Raw genomic sequence first — 19,109 nt, 5'->3', positions numbered from 1 at the left:
ATGACAAATTATTAAACTGTCGTAGCCAAAAAGAGGCCAAGTAGAGCATCTTATTCAAATATTAAAAAGAATTAAAATCGTGTACATTACACCCATACACCGCAACGCTCGATTTTCAAAATACGGGTAACTAGCTGTACTGAACTTTCTGTGTAAATTGAGGGCGCAATTGAAAAAGATAGCGCTCAGGGGAAATTTAATTGGCTGAATCTATGGCAGCCATCTTGGATGGTACACACACACAGCTCTGCGTATTTCGAACATCGAATACATTGCTGTTAGCGCTCTAGTATTCTTATTATATCTCTATGGATACAGTACATGTATGCATTATGGGATACAATACATGGGCTGTGTATGATGGGATCCTGTACATGTACTGGGCATGATGGGATACAGTACATGTACCATGCATGATGGGATGGGATACAGTACATGTATGCATTATGGGATACAATACATGGGCTGTGCATGATGGGATCCTGTAGTTGTACTGGGCATGATGGGATACAGTGCATATACTGAGCATGATGGGATACAGTACATGTACTGGACATGATAGGATACAGTATCAGTATTTCATATAAAAAGTGATGGAATTCAAGCCATAATTCCCTTTTAGAGAACCTCTAAAGTCTTAATACTTATATAATAAAATACAGTTAGAATAATAAAACAATTATAATACTGATATTTAACTGAAAATAACAATATAACAACAATAGGCATTACAATGAAAAAAAAAAAACATACTTAAAAGTATAAAAAATATAAAACAAAAATCAACATATGTATTTAAAATAAACAGTAAAACATTGGAAATCAAAATGCATTTTTTATACTTAAATGCAGTGTTCCCACTTCAATGTATTCAATGTCTCATATTAAAGGTATAGGTGCTATTTAGTTCAAGTTAACTACAATACTTTTAAAGGTTTTAAAATTCTTTTGTTTTTGTTATCAGTGATACAAAGTGAAGCTAGTTTAGAAAGATACATGAGCTACACATTAAAATCATAACACAGTTCATAGGCACTGACACAGTAAAAAACAGCAACACATTGACTATCAAAATATTCAGCACCGCTTGGAAATAGTAACATAGGGAGGTTAATTATTGCTCAATTGAAATTCTAAGTTAACTGAAGTTACATTCATTTTAATGCATTTATAAACCAATTTCCACCAATCAGATGTTGGTATAATATTCATGATTTGATATAAATAGCAATTATGTAGAGTACTTGTTTACAACCCTGATTAGAAACGTTATTAGGCAAATATATAAAACATGTTATATGCAATGTACCCCAATAATATTATTTCTTTTGAGGAAAATACCACACAAAAAAAACCCCCAAGGTACTTGTGAAGCTGACACGAAGAATGATTGTTATAACTGAAAATATATTTGAAGGCATCTAGTTTGATCAAATTCATCTGATTTATATCATAATTTCCCACGAATAAAGCATATTATAATATTAAGCTCTAAAAATACATAAGGAAAATACATTTAATTGAGAATATTGATTATCTTATAAATAATTGTCATTGCTCTTAAAAATGTTGTTGATACAAGATTAAAATATATGGTGATGACAATGACAAAATAGCATTGATGGTGGTGATGATGACGACAAATGATGAAGATGGGAGCAACACTGTTGAATGACATTCATGACAAATGACAATAATGAAAGTGATAATGGTAGTATGACAAAAGATGATGATAGTACTGACTGACACAAAATAGTGATGATGGTAATAAAAATGATGATGAATATGATGATGGGACAGTAATGACAAATAATGATAATGACAATATAATAATGACAAATGAAAATGATGAAAGAAGTAACAATACAAATAAAAGCATGACAATAATGATGGTAATGACTAAATAACCATGATGATGCTAATTGTAACTAACATCAACGTTACAACAACAAATGATAATAATTGTGTTCATTATGCTCAATTCTGGTGACAATGACATATTTTTTCCTTATGATTTTCGAGAATAATCAGTTTTCAAATAAAGTTTTATCCATTTAATTGGCTATGCTGCTCTTTCGTGGTTGCTTTTGCCAAAATAAAAATAACTAAACAAAAATAAACTTTTTATTCTCAGATCTGATGCCATCAAATTATAGATTTTCATGATTAACATTGGCGGCCCACTAAAATTGTTGGGTAGGACCACCGTGTGCCGCTGCCAGTGTGATGTAACACAACTGCAGTGAAAGCTAATTTTTTAAAGATTAATATTGAATTTTGTGAGATTTCTAGAATTAAAAATTATCCTATCCTTATATCATGCTAAAATTTGCTGTAGTAAAGAGAGTGCATTTTATTTGGTTATCAGTAATTAATGACCCTTTTTAAATGTCTCAGAAGTGTGTCATGGCAAACTGCCTGGATGATTGTTTTGTTGTTTTGTCATTGGCAAAACGTTGGAGAACAGCTGGTCCAGCCTCAGATTTTGGGCCAAACAATCCTTGAACTTCTTTTACTCTGTAAGTTGGTAATGTACACAACTAATTCAATGTAATCAAAATATTTACACAAAATGCTAAATTGTCAAATATAATATTTAATTATGTCATAAATCCATAATGTTGCAAAACTTCTCACTGCAGTTGTGTGAGTGCAGACAAGGAGGCCAATAAAATCAAGTTTGATCCTAAAACTAGAACAAAGGGGGAGGGGGAGAGTGGTGGGGAAACTGATAGATTGCAATAGTTAGTATGTAGTATTTTAAAACTTTAAATAATGATCATGGTAGATGCACATTTTTTACATAGACAGAAGAACAGAGAACGATTATGATTGATAATAACAGCCTAAATGTATGCCTTGAACAGCAATAAACGATGTTCAGTATTAAACAATGAATGTAGTCTTTTGAAGACTTGTAGTTACCAATTTATTTTCTTCAATTAGTTTACTTTAATAATTTAATAAAAATAAGACTAAAGACAATAAAGTTTAGAATTAGTAGCCGAATTTAAAAAAAAAGTAATATTTATATATCAATAATATTTATAATAAAAGCAAATTGACATTAGCAAAATTATCAAATTAAAATAATGAAACTGTTTTAACAATTGCCATACTGAAACCATGTTAAACTAAGCACACATAATGAGATTTGCATTCACATTCTACAATCTATTGTAATCCCCCATTTTTCTGTTTGCTCTTTTGTCTTTCTAAATAACTGTAATTTTTAAATTCTATTATTCGAGAATACAGGTTGGATAAAAGAGTAGACATGAAGAATTCTCAGATTTTCTTTCCTAGTTACTTTGTACATGATTAACAAAATACAGAATACTGTATTCATTTAAATCCAGAAACTGCGATTCACTTGATTTGATCATGCAACAATACAAATGCTGCATTTGCTGATAAAAAATGGTGACACAGAATATTTGTTTAGGGCAGTGTATAAATACAGCAGGGAGGAATTTTGTGAAAATGATTAAAAGAATTAAGGGAATGTATTTATCTTTTTAAGAACATAGTGGTAATTTAATGTGGACACTACATTCAATAATGAACTATGTTTATTCATCCTGACTAGGAACATGACCTTCTCGCAATTCGTTTTCAAAACGAATCTCGTGACTTTCTTGCATTACAAACAAAGAACTGTCAAATATGCTTAAATTAATTCTACAATTATAATAATCATTCAATGTAGAGAATAAATACGAATCCTGTTATTATTCTTATTATCATTATACAAAAACGTGGGCAATTTCAATGGTTGATCTTATCTGACATAGATTTTTGTTTGTTCTCTCTCTATTCTTGGAAATGATCAGGTAATAAGATATTGTGTTATATTATTGCACAAGAGCAAGAAATTAAACGTAAAATTGTATTTTATCCATACGATCCTCATAGCAACATCTTAAAGCTGGCTGTAACATACACAGTACAGCAAATAAGTTACGGAAATCTGCCAGTTAAGAAGTCTTGACAGTACACAACATAAGTGAGCAATAAATGACACTGTTTGTAACTGCTCAGGATAAAGCAGGGTTCACATATTGATGCACAAAAAAAATCCCCACTGTCTTTTGTCGCTGGCAGAGTTGATGCTCAATATATATCCGATATGTGGTCCACTATGACGGTCCTGTATTTGCCATTCTTATTAGTGCTTCTACCGAAGAGCTTGCTTTGTAAAATATGTTGATAACAATGCTTACTTGCTCTTGGATTTTCTTTGAAATTTATTTGCATATAACACTGGTAAGAAATAAGAATGTTTCTGTGTTTCATCTTCAAGTTGCTATGAGTGATCAACATCAGTCTTATATGATAGTAGTAAAATCTCACATACATACAGGAACATCTCGCAAAACTTGTTTGTCGTTTGACTCAAACAAAAATGCTGGCTTCATTAAATCCAAGGATACTACGATATACTCAGTTTGCTCTCTGTAATTTTTTTATCCCGTTTCTCCTCTGTAAAATCGTGGTACACAAGCACGCATGACAAACACATATAATACCACCAAACGGGAAGGTGTTATCAATTAGACAGGGCCTGTGAAACTAGGCTAGGAGTCAAGCAGTGTGGCAACTGCACACTGTGGTCAAACACCAGGACCAGGATTTCTATCATTATCTGTGGGAGGTCCATGGAAATATCCCCTCCTTTCGCTACCCTCATTGTTATAATGTCCAGTCATATGGATGGCTACATGTGTGCCTGAGGAGTTGCGAAACGACCTGGGAGGTGACGGAGGGTGCAGGTGCTGTTGACTGTGAGACACATGTTGGGTGCCACCCGCAAGATTCCTGGGGAAGTTCTCAAGTGTTTCCTGTTGGGCGCAAAATGTGTTCGACATATGCCAGCCTCTATTGGCGGAGGAAGGTTCGTTTGGAATGTTTCGTCGTTCTATTTCCGGAGACAAAGGTATATTTCTCCATCCGGAATTCTGATTTACTGACTGCGTATACATGTACGTTTTCGGGGGTAACTGTGGAATTCCATTTGAATTTGAGGGCTTGCGGGGCACAGGTGGTGGTTGTCTATTGGTGGTGGGTTTTGGGGGTAATGGTGGCAGATTCCTGGGCGGTCGAGGTGGAAGTGGTGGAGGATCAGTGCTTGGTGTTTGTCCAACTTGGCTTTTACTATTTCCTGAAGCTGTGTAAAATATAGAAATATGTTTTTTTAAATTGGCAAATAATGAAATTTGAATAACAACACTATTCTTCAAGTAAAGGAAATAGTTTGGATCTGTAACAACATAACAGACATACAAATGATGTGGTGTGTATTACAGAATGGGTGATTTGGGAACCACTGATTTGATACGGAATGAACATATAAATAATTGCAGCCAAAATGACAAATAGCATAATTGCAGCCAAAAACAATTCATAGCCTTGAAGGTGGTAGCAATGATTACTTATAAACTATACTTTTAGCATAAATAAATAATGACATTGTGCTATCTTATTTTTGGCATTGCTAGAAAATTGTAAATTGCTGTGACTTTATACATGTAAAAACTTGTTTTCCTATAGCACAACTGGCATCACTGGAGACAAAATCGAGAGTGGGTTCAATAACCCCAACTCACCTGGAATGTCAACAAAAGCATGTACGCTTGAACTTGGGTCAAAAGAAGCTCCAGAGGTCGGAGATGTTGGTGTGTGTGGTGATGATGGTGAATCCCTTCCTTTTTCAGATACTCTCTGAAAAAAATACATTTAAATTAATAATATTTATTAAATATTAAAAAAATATATATATTATTCATGTTGTATTACAATGAGCATAATATATAAATGAAACACATCAGTACCAGCACCATCAGATTTATCAAACAACATTAAAATGTTATCATTATCAAAGTGACATGTCTAAATATGGTCATGATGACATCATATTATGACTAATTTGGTAGTGTGGACAGCGCTTTATAATCCAACATTCTCAGTATTGTTGCCATTTCTGTAGCTCAATACCTAAATTGCTTGTCTTCCAATCTTTAGTCCTTAGCTCAAATCCTGTCAAAACACGACTCGCAAAGCCTCATGATGAAACTTATAAGACGGATGACCCACAAATGTACAAAGACTTATTATCAGTCCTTGTGGTGGTAATTGGGCATTATACCGGGAGACAATCCCCTTCTCTTTTCCGAAGGGTGTACTGCATTCTTGAACGTGCACATCTGCCATAATATACACGACCAACAGCTTAAATATCTCATCCGAAAGAAGGTGCGCTATCGTAACTTGCATTTCAGCAAACTAGCTGAAATATACGGAGAGAGTAGCGATGGGATTTGAACCGGAGACGAAGAGATCTCCATGGTTTGGCGCACACAGTCGCTACCATCAATTTAGCCGACTGAGCTACGCTGCTCTCAAATAGATTAAAACTTCCCTTCTGTTATTTTTTGTCATTGTAATGGTTGTGATGATTCACCATCACCTAGTTCATCATTAAAATTGTCATATTAGTGAAAAATGCGAAGCATAGAAACAAGATTATATCTGCAAAAGCTGTAGAAAAACTGGTGAGCACAACTGAGTTGCAAACTAACCTGCCTGCCCGGTGTTGGTGCTATCCTTGGCGCATCGAAATGCGCTCTGCTTGGTTTTACACCAGGAGTCTTGAGGGGATATGTAGTCTTTCTTGGCTGTAAAATAAAGGGGGAAAAGTAAATTTTTTGCATCATTTTAGATATGGTTATGGTTTTTTTTTCTTTTTATGTCCTTGTTTACATCTTTCTCACAAACATATAATGCATTTATTAATTACTGAACAGCTTACATTACTTTTTAAGCTCTGTTTAGACTATCAAATTTTCTTTGACAAAAAACTGCTGTATGCCCATATATAGTCATGATGTGCCTATAAATGGTCATGATGTGATGTCATTATGACCATATTTAGGCATGACACATGTTTTTGTCGAACAAAATGTGATAGTCTTGATAGGGATTTAAACCAACCAATATAATCTGGAAAGGCAATTTTTTTACCTCACACAGAGAATTCTTTTAAACTGAAAGGTCCACTGATTAATCTCAGATAAGAAAGTATAATACATACTCCAAGTATTGAAATACATGCCATCGTATTGGGATTCAATATTTCGACATTAATTATGTCATCATCAGGAATAATGATGACATAATTAATGTCGAAATATTGAATCCCAACACGATGGCGTGTATTTCAATACTTGGAGTATGTATTATACTTTCTTATCTGAGAATTCTTTTACATTATACAATTTCATATATCTGTAGAACCTCTTCATAGATTATTTATGGCGGGCTGCATGCAGGCCGCAGGCTGATCTTTGCCCACCTGTGGTATATATTATGAGGCTTGCCATTCCAAAAAGCAAGCATACTATTGATAAATTTTAACTAAGTAATTAGCTTAAGAATGTGGCCGTACAGAGAAGCCACAAAACTTTTACTCACAACGCTGGGAATAGTAAGTTGATTCCAATAAATTACCTATCATTTTAAAGCTTATAATGTGGGGAATATGAATACTGTATATTAAGAAGTATTTTTTTCCCCTTTTGGTAACCAATGCTGGTTTTGGCATGGCAAGCCCCATTTTATAACTGCATATGAACAATTTAAATATTAGTATAATAATGTGGTATTTATAGCACTTACAAATTTTGGAAGCCTATTGAATTGTGTACTCCTGGGTTCAATCTCCAATGATTTTTCATATATATATTGTTGGAATTCAGTCTCTGTCTTATTTCCCAGTGGGTTCAAATTCTCAAAGAATTGCTGAAAGATAAAAACAATCATAAGTCTGATGATAAATGTTATGGTAATTTCTCAACTAACTATACATACATGACTTAACATCATTTGGTAAAGCGCTGTGAAGGCCTAGTTCAGACTAGGTCGATGAACCTGGCTCAACTCACTGGGTTTATCCACATGCCAGTCTGAACTACAGTAGGTGGCTTATCGCAAGCTGGGCTGTGTTCCTATAGTAACTAGGCCTGGCGTGCCATTGTGCTTAACTTTTCTAAGCCGGGCTTTAATCGTTGCGGGGAAGGGGGGTGTGTCTTGCGTTGACTTTGGGTAAAAAAAATGACCAATCAGCATTCAATTACGTGTTCTGTGAGCGAGCGTACATTTCAAGCGCAATGTTTCGAAACTCGTTTCCTGGTTATGGTTCATTAATATGCAAATACTCTCACCTGGCTAATCCTGCTAGTTTGAACGCCCGGCAAAGTTAAGCTGGGCTTAACCTAGAGCCGGGCACAATGTAAGCCTGGCTTATCTCCAAGTCTGAACGTAACTTTAGTTGTATAGAGCTCTATATAAAAGCCTATATTATTATTATTACTAACGAATAAAATATATTTTAATACATTCAACACACGCAGCTGCAATGATCTAATATTTACTGCATCATAATCAGGAAATAAACACAAAGTCATACAATTCTATAACATATATTTCTAAATATACAACACTTGAAAATAGTTAAAAATAAACCAAAAATTTAATTTATTTTCCAGGTGATTGATTTACTCACCCTGATATTCTTCTCAACCATGAGACAGTAAGGTTGATTCTGGTACTGCTGAATCTCACCCGTAATTTCTGCCACCCGTCGTCTCTTACTGAAGTTTATCAGATCATAGGAGTCTGGCAGGAAGTCAGGATTACCCTCCTCTGTCTTTAGAATGTTCGTTAAATACATTCCTAGATAATATAGAAGTGAAGTTCAATTCGGATCAAGGAGGTTAATTGATTACACAAAGTTTGGATTGCAGTTGAATAGCTCAGTGGTTAAGATGCTTGCCTTCAGATCCCAGGATCCTGGGTTCAATTCCCGTCACAGCGGGACTTTAGTTCACAATCGAAAAACAACTTTACTCCCGAAGCCTCATAAATAGGCTTAATTTATAAAGCATCATTCTCATCCTGTAAGTGGCGAGTGTACTTGCTGTTGGATGTGAAGGGGAAGGGGAGGTGGAAAAATCAGCCGACCATCTAGGATACGTTGGGTCACCCCTCTATAAATATATGTCTAAAAAAAGTTTTTTGCTAGTCTTTAGTGATACATTACCTATTTAATACCATTTACATGGTGCTAGGGTTTAACATTCTTGTGTGTGTCTAAACACTCACCAAAGAAAGGCACACACGGCGGGTTAATGGAACGCAGCCTTTCGGTATACTTCTTGTAATGATTTGCGCTCAGCTCCTGCGCTTCCTCCAGTATTAGCTTTTTCTTTGGTGGTAACTCCTAAACATAACAAAACATACACATTACCATTTAACACAATGTGTCTATTCCAGATCATATGATACATAAGTAATTATGTGGACTAATTTTACCACCTAAAAAAAATATTTACAGTACCAATCCTTGTAGCAGAGGAAGATTAGTTTTCTCTGAAGATGTTTAGACAGAGCAGAGTTGGTTAGTCCATTACTAGACAAAGAGGCTACATCTGTATGTTGCTAGATTCCTCATTTGTTGGGGGGAGGTAAATGCTTCTCACTTGTGTGTGGGTAAGGGCTTGGTAGTTTCTTTCCAATAGAGGCATAGGTAGCCAGTCTCACTTATGTCAGTAACATCACCCGACAGACAAACTTACATTCAATGGTAATACATTTTCATTTAATCTGCAAATCTATTAATTGCCTACCCTGTTTGTATGTTCCAGTCGATATATCGCTGCTGATGTCATTGCACTTACAATCTCCAACACTCCATTGAAATTATTCAACTCTTGGAAGACCTTGATAAAATATAACAAAACTAGTTTATTAAATTTGTTGCAATTCAGTGCATTGCTGCTATATAAAATATGTTTGAATAAAGAATAAATAAAAGAACATGAACAAGGGATTGGCATTTAATGTCCCCAGGTCCACTAAGCTACGGAGTGACATCTAGCGATCATTTACTGGAAAATGATTAGGTAACTACGTTAGTTCTAATTATACATTGAATTATAAATGTCCGTTTATTATTATTGAAACTAGCAAAAGCATCAATACAAAAATATCTGCCAGCTCTCACCTGAAGAATTTCAATTATTCTGCTCACTACCGCTACTCTTTCTTCAAAATTCTCTGCTTCCACGATGCAGTGCTCTATCCAAAATGTAAACTAATAAAAAAATAAAAAATAAAAAAATGTACTAGAACATCCATATTATTTATCTACAAAACACATTAAATCAACAAACAATAGGCCTATTCTTCAATAGTTTTTTTTTTTTTTTTTCAATATTTTTTTTTTTTTTTTTTTTTTTTTTTTAAATAATGAACCACTTTGAAAATCAGTGCTTTAGCACTGAAAATGTTATTTAAGTATAGAGAGAGAATAAATAATAATAATAATAACTTCATTGAAATATGTGCAAGAGTGTGCATGGTAAAAATCAACACTGGCAATGAAATATTAGATCAATCATTAATAAGTTTCAAAATTGTATCATTTTGACGCATCCTTAGACTTCATACCATGTTAGAGTGCCTGATCATCTTTAGTAGGTTTGGCGATGTCACCTCCTTATCTTTCTTCATCCAAACAGTCCCTACAAGTTCTGATGGCCTGACAGCACGATAAAGGTCAGACTCAAGTACTGTTAACTGCCTAGCAATCTCAATGGGATGCAACTAGAACAAAAGACAAAAAGATAAAGAATTATAAATCCCGCCAAAGAGATAAGAAATCATCAAACTGCGGTGAATAGATAATATCTATTCACCGCAGTTTGATGATTAAATACTTGGGTGAAAAAGTCAAAGGCCAAGAAAATTTAAAATAATAGCTCATTCTAAAGCTTTAATCTTGAAAACTTCATATTTGTTCTTCCCACTTTATTATAAAGAATTCAGGGAATGCTCTAGTTTAAATTCATTTCACTGTCACAACTTATTTTTTTTTTAAAAGCAATACAAATGCAATATAATCAATATAATATTCTATTAAAATATATTTTTGGTAACAAAGATAAAACAAAAAAAACAAATTAGTAATATTTTTTTTGGTATAAAAATTTAAATCTTGGCAATCATTTAAGCTGAGAATAATTTTTAAAAATAAAATTATAAACCATAAACACCAATAATCTCAAAATCGTATAAATTCTTCAAATAAAAAAATAAAATTAACAAAAAGACATTAATAATCTTTAAAAATTAATCCAATCTTTAAAAAAGTATAACAGCTCCAATAAAAAATGTCCCAGAAAAATTGTCATTTTTTTGTCAAAACATGAAAACACTGGAAAATAGTATGAAAAGTGAATGATTACCGTCATGAGACCGAAATCCTCTACATTGCGCGAAAGATGCCATTCGATCGGAGGGGGCTCCCTGTCAAAGGTAATTTCTCGAGGCAAGTCATTTGGCTAATGGAAGAAAAAGAAAATGAATGTAAATAATAGAATATTCCTTCCAATTCAATTAAATTTCAATAATTAATATTTCACTGCTAATCAAAGGCAATACACAAAATATGTACAGAAATACTAAATAGAAGTGCAATGACTATGCATTTGGGGTGGTTCAAAATCCTGGAGGCATTGATGCTTACATAGGCTTTTGGGTTATTGGGACAAATACAAGTACTTGTGCCAAAATGGAATTATGCTCTATGAAATAAACCTGTATTCACATTGAAGTTTTTTAACCAGAACTACCTTTACCTTGGCTAATTAATATCACTGTTCACACTTAATATACACAGTATATATTCAAGTGTGAACAGTGGTATTAATTAGCCACTGTTCACACTTAATACACATAGTATCTATTCAAGTGTGAAAAGTGGTATTAATTAGCCACTGTTTACACTGGAATATACACAGTAAATTTTACTAAAACCGTGGCTAAATGATATTTGTAAACGGCTGTTCTAATCTACGACCATAGCACATCTGAATATAGACAAGCATTAAACAAACCTTTTGAACAGCTTGTGTAATATGTATCAAGTAGAATTTTACTCAAGCTGGTCTATTACTGGACATTTTTTTTATAGATGGTATATAGGTTAAACAAAAAATAGCAATTGAAATAGAATTTAAAAGTTATCCTAACATCTTAACCACCAAGCTACAGGTCTACTCCACTGTAATAAGAATATTTACCTCACTGTAACAAATTAAATATGTATTTAAAAGTACAAGAATATCTTTTTTTTAAATTAAAAATTATATATATATATATGTATATATATATATATGTATATATATATATATATGTATATATATATGTATATATGTATATATATATATTATATAAATTATCTGTCATTTAAATGTTTAAGAGATACATACCTCCATTCTTCGTTCTACAATCTTTTTTATTGATTCAACCCACTTGCGCATTGCTTTTTCTTTCACAGTGATGATGAAATCTGAGTGTCGTTTGTGAAGTGTAGGATCTCGTTCAAAATCGTAGTAATGATGATCTACCCAGTGACGGAACACATTCAGCACTCTGATAAGATAAATTAAAAACACCCTCACCATACAAAAATGATCAAGTGGTTGAACAGATTCAAATACCACCAGATACACTCTATTACACAATAGATACACATATATATATATATATGTGTATATATATGTATTATATAAATTATCTGTAATTTAAATGTTTAAGAGATACATACCTCCATTCTTCGTTCTACAATCTTTTTTATTGATTCAACCCACTTGCGCATTGCTTTTTCTTTCACAGTGATGATGAAATCTGAGTGTCGTTTGTGAAGTGTAGGATCTCGTTCAAAATCGTAGTAATGATGATCTACCCAGTGACGGAACACATTCAGCACTCTGATAAGATAAATTAAAAACACCCTCACCATACAAAAATGATCAAGAACTAAAATACATTAAATAGGTTTTGGGTTGACAGAAAGCATGTTTTCAATCAGTCTTTTTATACAAAAGTTGTAACAAAAGTAGCCAAAAAATATTTAAAATAATTGGTGCATATCGTTCATGACTTATAGTAAGGTTCAAACTGTAAAACATAAATACCAATATTTGAAACCTTACAACAACCCTACCACTCTTCTTATTCTGTTAATAAATCTTGGCTGAATAAACTATTTTTAAATGAAACTTTATGCATTTTTATAATGACAAAAGATTGTACATAAATAATGAGGTTACTGCCACAAATCATATTTGTAATATACAGAGTTCATAATTGGAAGGTTTGTAATTGGGAGATGTCACTGTATAAGTCAGCACTGTATTACGATTACATCAATATAACAAGCACTGCAACCCTTCTACAATATATTTAAACACACACTGTGCCTTTGATTTTACTCCACCTCAGTGATATTGGCACTTTATAAATACATAATTATTATCATCATTATTTACCTGAGTTGGATAGGTTGTGCATACTCTTTCTTAAATCGTTTTAGATCTTCACGCATGTGATTCTTCTCTCGGTCTGAACTCCCTTTATCTTGGTCTGGATTTACAGGATCTCGAATATCAAACGTGCAATTAATGTTAAGAAATTATATATTGAAAATTGATTGAAGAAGAAATGTACTACTAAAAATAAAAAATAAAATTTATATAGAAGAAAATGCTAAAGGTGCTAAATATTATTATGTGGTGTACATAGGCCAAAAGACTTGCCATTGTGGGAAAAAGGGTCTCCTGATGTTTAATAATGATTTCCCAATACTGAATGACAATTGGTTCATAACTGAGGCAGGCTAACAAGTACATAAGTAGACACAATATGGCAGTATAATAGATGCAGTAGAGTGTATTTATTAAACCAATAGCGACCAACAGCAATAGATACCAACACTAACAAGTGTCAAAAAGGATATCTTTCAATGAGAAGATCCATCAACTCATGAGGTGTACAGAATGAACGATAAGTTGTGAGGAAGGTGCGCACAAATGACGGGTCAGCATATGTATGATAGGTTAGTCGCTCAATCAGCTTCAACAACGTGCCACCTTTAATCACAGGAACACCAGCTTGTGACTTTTGACCTTCCTCAAACACGATGTTTAATTTGGAATCTTCGAGAGCAAACCTGTTGATAAACATTTATTCAGTAACTATTCATTATTATTTTAAGATTTTTTAAGAAAGTAAAAGATAATTAAATAATTAACTAAATATTTTTAAATGACATTTTATCTGCAATTCTAGTTCTGTTGCATGTAAATGAGGGTTAAGGTCACTGACCTGTTACCTCTATCATAGGGTACACTAGATAGCAATAAAAGTTGCTAAAAATAATTAAAATGTGGATTAATTTTTCATTGTGTTTAAATTCAAATTCATTTTCTAAAACTTCTCTAATAGCAACAAAATTGCTGAATTGCAAGAGATACCAATATATACAATATGTAACAAAGTTACTTTGTGTTCATAAATATAAAAAATCCCCTCATAAATAAGTGTTTCATCCCTTCCTACAACACTACACACTCTTCATTTTCTGTGATGTGTGCACAAAAACACAAAGATAGCACTGTGTAAAATCATTATCTCATACCTGTATTCACTAACAGATGGTAACCTTAATGGTTGGTTCTTTTCCTCTTCAGCTAATATAGAGTCCAACATCCTCTCCAATGTACCTCTATAGGACAATGTTGTCAATGCTTCCATCCAATTACTCTTTTCTTCAGCTGACTTTGCAAAGAAGACAACAGGAGGCGACTGGTCTCGTGGGCCAATTTGAAAACAATGTTTCATTTCTATAACAGATTTATAAGACAAAAGCAATATTTTGAAATTGCATTTTTTAAACTTTTGTTTCAAATGATGTGGGTATAATGGCAAATTTAAAAGGTACTGTATTACATGTATGAGGATGCACACTAAACCTAATATAGGTGTCCCTTCAAGTAAAGACCACTTTTGGAGAGTATTTCAAATGAGTCTATGAAGGAGATGTTTATTCGAGGGGGTTTGGCTTTATTCAAAGCAGGACGTTTATTGAAATAAATACAGTATATGAAAATTGTACAAACCTTCAGTATCTTCTTTATCGATGACATTAATTTTTCTGATAAGATAGCATTCTTTGAATCGATACTCTGCTGCAGTACTTGTCACTGACCTCCTTGCATTTAATTTCACACAAACCATCATAGCGTCAAACAGATACACATGTCTTTCTGTCATCTGCAGAGGCAATCACGGACATAATTGATAACAATGATTATTATTTATATGTACTCAAAAAAAATCTATGTCACATTTTCTTGATAATTTTATGCATCTACAGTATATGTTGATTTCACAATGCCCCCGGAATCTAGACCCTGCCATATTCAATATAATTATCCATTAAAAAAAAAAAAAATTAAAAAAATCAGGAAAACACATTTGTTTTTAGTTCATCTCATATATATTTAACCATTTAGTTTCATTTTGAATGTTAACATTTCACAGCAATTGCTTACACAGATTAGGCATGTTATTATACTCATAAAAAGAGGGACTTACCCTTTTGCCAACCTTTCCCAACTTTCCTTCCATAATGAATTCATTACACACACTGCATATGTCTTTGCCTTCCCAGCCCTCAATGCTTTTCTGAATACTGTTCATCCTCTCGGTACTTGCTTGCTTAGCTGCACTTCGCCTCTGTAGTCTCATAAATGAACCCCTGTTATAATTCCAAGAACATCCATTGAATACATTTATGCATATCATTTGAATATGCTAGTAACACAATATGACCATATTTAGGAAAGTCACATATATTTGTCATATAGCATTTGATAGTCTAGATCCCTATATTTAGGTTGTGTTCTCACATTCACATTTACCGGTTTCATCTGTTGTAGCAAAGATTATATTTCAACATGCTAACAAAATTTTCAAAATATTCAATGTATTTCACTGTATGGTTTCTACTTCATATTTCATTATCAGAATTTATAATATTTAGTATAAATTACTAATAAACTAACCCTGATCGCCTCTTTGGTAAACCTCCTACACATATCCTTTCAAGTTCCGTTTGCACTGTCATGAGTGCTCCAGAAGCCTGCAACACAACATAAAATATTTAATTAGGCTAGCAAAAAATCAAGTCATTAACCCAGGGGTAGGAATCACTGAGAAGGAATATTAGATAGGACCACCTCAGAAAAAGACCAGGCAAAACAAGTTGAAAATCCTTACCATTAAATCCAATATACAATACTGTAGAAACCTGTTTAAAATGTTTAATTAGGTGAAGATATGATAATTTTATACTGTTTATTAATAGACATACTGTTTTTATGTTAGTGTAGACACTAATATATTAGTTGATTATTAGTAATAATTATATCACTGTGTAAATTTATATTATATAACAAAATGAACATCCAAAAAGACAATTAAAAAATCTTGAATGATAAAAATCAGACACCTAAATTTTAATATGTTAATTTCTAGTATTTGTAACATTAGTGTTAATTTTCTTCCAGACAATTATCAAAATCTATATACTATGCTATTAAAACGTATAGCATTGTTGTAGCTGCATAAGTGGTTTTAAAACACTGCGTCTCCCTCCAATCCCAGCATTTTGGTTCGTTCTAATTTTCTCTTGGTAGGCCTAGAATTTCAAAGTAACATGGGCACCGAATGGTAGACACTGGTACTATTGATACTTTCATAAAAATTAATGATTATTATATTTTGAGTTCATACTAATGTGTTTAAGTAATTCATTAGTTAATGAATAAATAATATTTGATAATATTTGTAGTAAGCAAGTAGTCGGCTATTCAGATATATCTGGTATAATTCCTGACCCACAACCAAACATACATTGTTTCAGCAAACCAGTGGCGTATCTAGGGGGTGCGCAGGGGGAGCACGCCCCTCCAAAATTTACTTGTGACCCTCATGATGCCCTCCAAAAATCACAGTCAAGTTGTTAGAAAGCACCTAAAATCATCTTTGCCACTTAGTGCCCCCTCAGCTGATCATCAGGCGCCCCCGACTCTTTACCTTCGTGCCCCCTCCCCCTACCCCCAAAACTCCTAGATACGCCACTGCAGCAAACCTCAAGCTCTGAGCGAGGCTAACAAGTTTAGTGCTAAAGCTCTGTAAACACTATCAAATTTTAATTGACAAAAACTGTTGTATGCCCATGGTCATGACATGCCTATATATGGTCATGACATGCCTATATATGGTCATGACATGCCTATATATGGTCATGACATGCCTATATATGGTCATGACATGCCTATATATGGTCATGACATGCCTACATATGATCATGACATGCCTATATATGGTCATGACATGCCTATATATGGTCATGTCATGCCTATATATGGTCATGATATGCCTATATATGGTCATGACATGCATATATATGGTCATAACATGATGTCATCATGACCATATTTAGACATGTCACATGTTTTTATCAAATTAAACTTGATAGTCTGGATAGGACTTCAGGCATGTGCACTACTAAGAGATATATTATGTTATCAGTAATTTCTATCTCTACCATAATGATCATTTCATTACTAACATAATTTGGCCCAACTCTACTAAGAAAAAAATGACAGGTACAGTATATCTGGAAAGCTGTTTCAAAATTATATAATTAGTGTTTACTGCAGAAGTATAATAACGTTTTGTTCAATCAGCAGATCAGTGTAATTCGTTAAAAACTCATGAGAAATGATAAAATTAGGTAAAGCAATAAAAAAAACGAAACCATGCATAGTAAATATATGTATGATGATATGCGTACAATAATACTGTTGATATAGCATTGGTTAGTTCTATAAAAGATATATTTCTTATTAGTGAAACCATCAGTAATGGTTAAATGCCAGCACAGTACTATCAACCTAAGAACAATAATAAATTGATTCCTACATGCTGTATTCCAACCTTATCAGAGGTCAACTCTTCTGATGATGTCACCAACATGCAAGTGCGCCACCATTGGCTGACATTTATGCAAATTCAATGTAGCAATGTCAAGCAAAGTGGAGAATTTTAAGGCATGTTTAATAGTATAAGTACAATATAGTTGACCATGACTTATTAAGTGACAGCTCACCCAATTGTAAACTAACTGTCTCACTAAACTATTCCACTAATTTTCTACTCACTACGGGCAAAAATTTTCTAGTATGATGATTTTACTACAAAAATGTTTAAAAATATTAATTTCATATTAAAGAAGACCAGTATAGCAACAATAATAAACAAAAATAACAATAATTATAATAATATGTATTAGTATATACAGTAGGTGTTATTACTGATTTAGGTGCAATATAATTTTATTTTTTTCAAAATAATTTCTATGCTTCCAAAGAGTAAATTGTTGAAGACAACAAATTAAATCCCAATGTTGATGCACGAAATATTTCATCCCTTTCATAGAAAAGTGGCGAATTTCAAATTCTAAATTTAAATTCCAATTTTGCTGGAAAACATATTTTAGTGAGATTGTTAAACAATCATTAATTATTATCATGGATTATAGATTTATTAAACTATAAAGATAAATAATTAAAAAGAAATTCACTTCAAAATATTGAAACAATCATAACTGTTAATATTCTAAAATGTCAACTTTCGCCACTTAGTTACAAAGGGGACATACAATAACATGTATAACATAAATGTTAAGTGGTTCTATAGTATTTGCCTGACTGCAATAATAGAATATGTGTAGTTTGAGAGTGTTAAAAGCATTATTTAAGTAAATAAACTATGAAGCTCTTTTTTCATATAGATAACAATTAGGTTTTTGCATTACTATACTCACATCAATTTTAAAAACCCATATCTTTACAGAAAAAAGAGTTTTGATGAATTTTGGCATAGATATACTGTATCAGGATGAGTTTCAAGACATGAAATTAACAATAGAACATAATACAAACCACAGCATTCTACAGAAGGAATAAAAAAACTCAGGCATATATATACCAACATGCAAAAAAAAAAATGCATAATGAACGAACAACAGAAAAAAAAAAAGTTAAGAGAAAAAGAGGGGACACGAAAAGCCTCAAAACGTGGGAGAGATTCCCTTTAAGATGACAGACCCTTGTTGCCATAGAAAACAGATAAAATTC

At 32.9% G+C, this 19,109-nt stretch overlaps 1 protein-coding gene across 1 annotated transcript in view; it reads right to left on the bottom strand.

Moving 5' to 3' along the window:
* Positions 1-117: 117 nt before the first annotated feature.
* The window catches only part of LOC117110377 (son of sevenless homolog 1-like), a 57,028-nt gene continuing 38,036 nt past the window's right edge, over positions 118-19,109 (bottom strand). Inside the window, exons 10-26 of the mRNA XM_033253077.1 lie at positions 15,969-16,045; positions 15,499-15,661; positions 15,021-15,174; positions 14,540-14,744; positions 13,859-14,071; positions 13,392-13,514; positions 12,668-12,830; positions 11,304-11,399; positions 10,507-10,662; positions 10,061-10,150; positions 9,684-9,776; positions 9,160-9,277; positions 8,561-8,730; positions 7,675-7,797; positions 6,579-6,674; positions 5,607-5,721; positions 118-5,167 (exon numbers count right to left, since the gene is read on the bottom strand). Of these exons, the coding sequence (XP_033108968.1) occupies positions 4,614-5,167; positions 5,607-5,721; positions 6,579-6,674; positions 7,675-7,797; positions 8,561-8,730; positions 9,160-9,277; positions 9,684-9,776; positions 10,061-10,150; positions 10,507-10,662; positions 11,304-11,399; positions 12,668-12,830; positions 13,392-13,514; positions 13,859-14,071; positions 14,540-14,744; positions 15,021-15,174; positions 15,499-15,661; positions 15,969-16,045 (2,709 nt within the window). The 3' untranslated portion in view covers positions 118-4,613. The remainder of the gene's footprint in view (positions 5,168-5,606; positions 5,722-6,578; positions 6,675-7,674; positions 7,798-8,560; positions 8,731-9,159; positions 9,278-9,683; positions 9,777-10,060; positions 10,151-10,506; positions 10,663-11,303; positions 11,400-12,667; positions 12,831-13,391; positions 13,515-13,858; positions 14,072-14,539; positions 14,745-15,020; positions 15,175-15,498; positions 15,662-15,968; positions 16,046-19,109) is intronic.

The sequence above is a fragment of the Anneissia japonica genome, unplaced genomic scaffold (genome assembly GCF_011630105.1).
Source record: "Anneissia japonica isolate Jap-2015-1 unplaced genomic scaffold, ASM1163010v1 scaffold1511_len2985839_cov193, whole genome shotgun sequence".
In the NCBI taxonomy this organism is placed as follows: domain Eukaryota; kingdom Metazoa; phylum Echinodermata; class Crinoidea; order Comatulida; family Comatulidae; genus Anneissia; species Anneissia japonica.
Note: the sequence above shows the minus strand (reverse complement) of the source record. Positions and strands in the feature narration are given on the sequence as shown.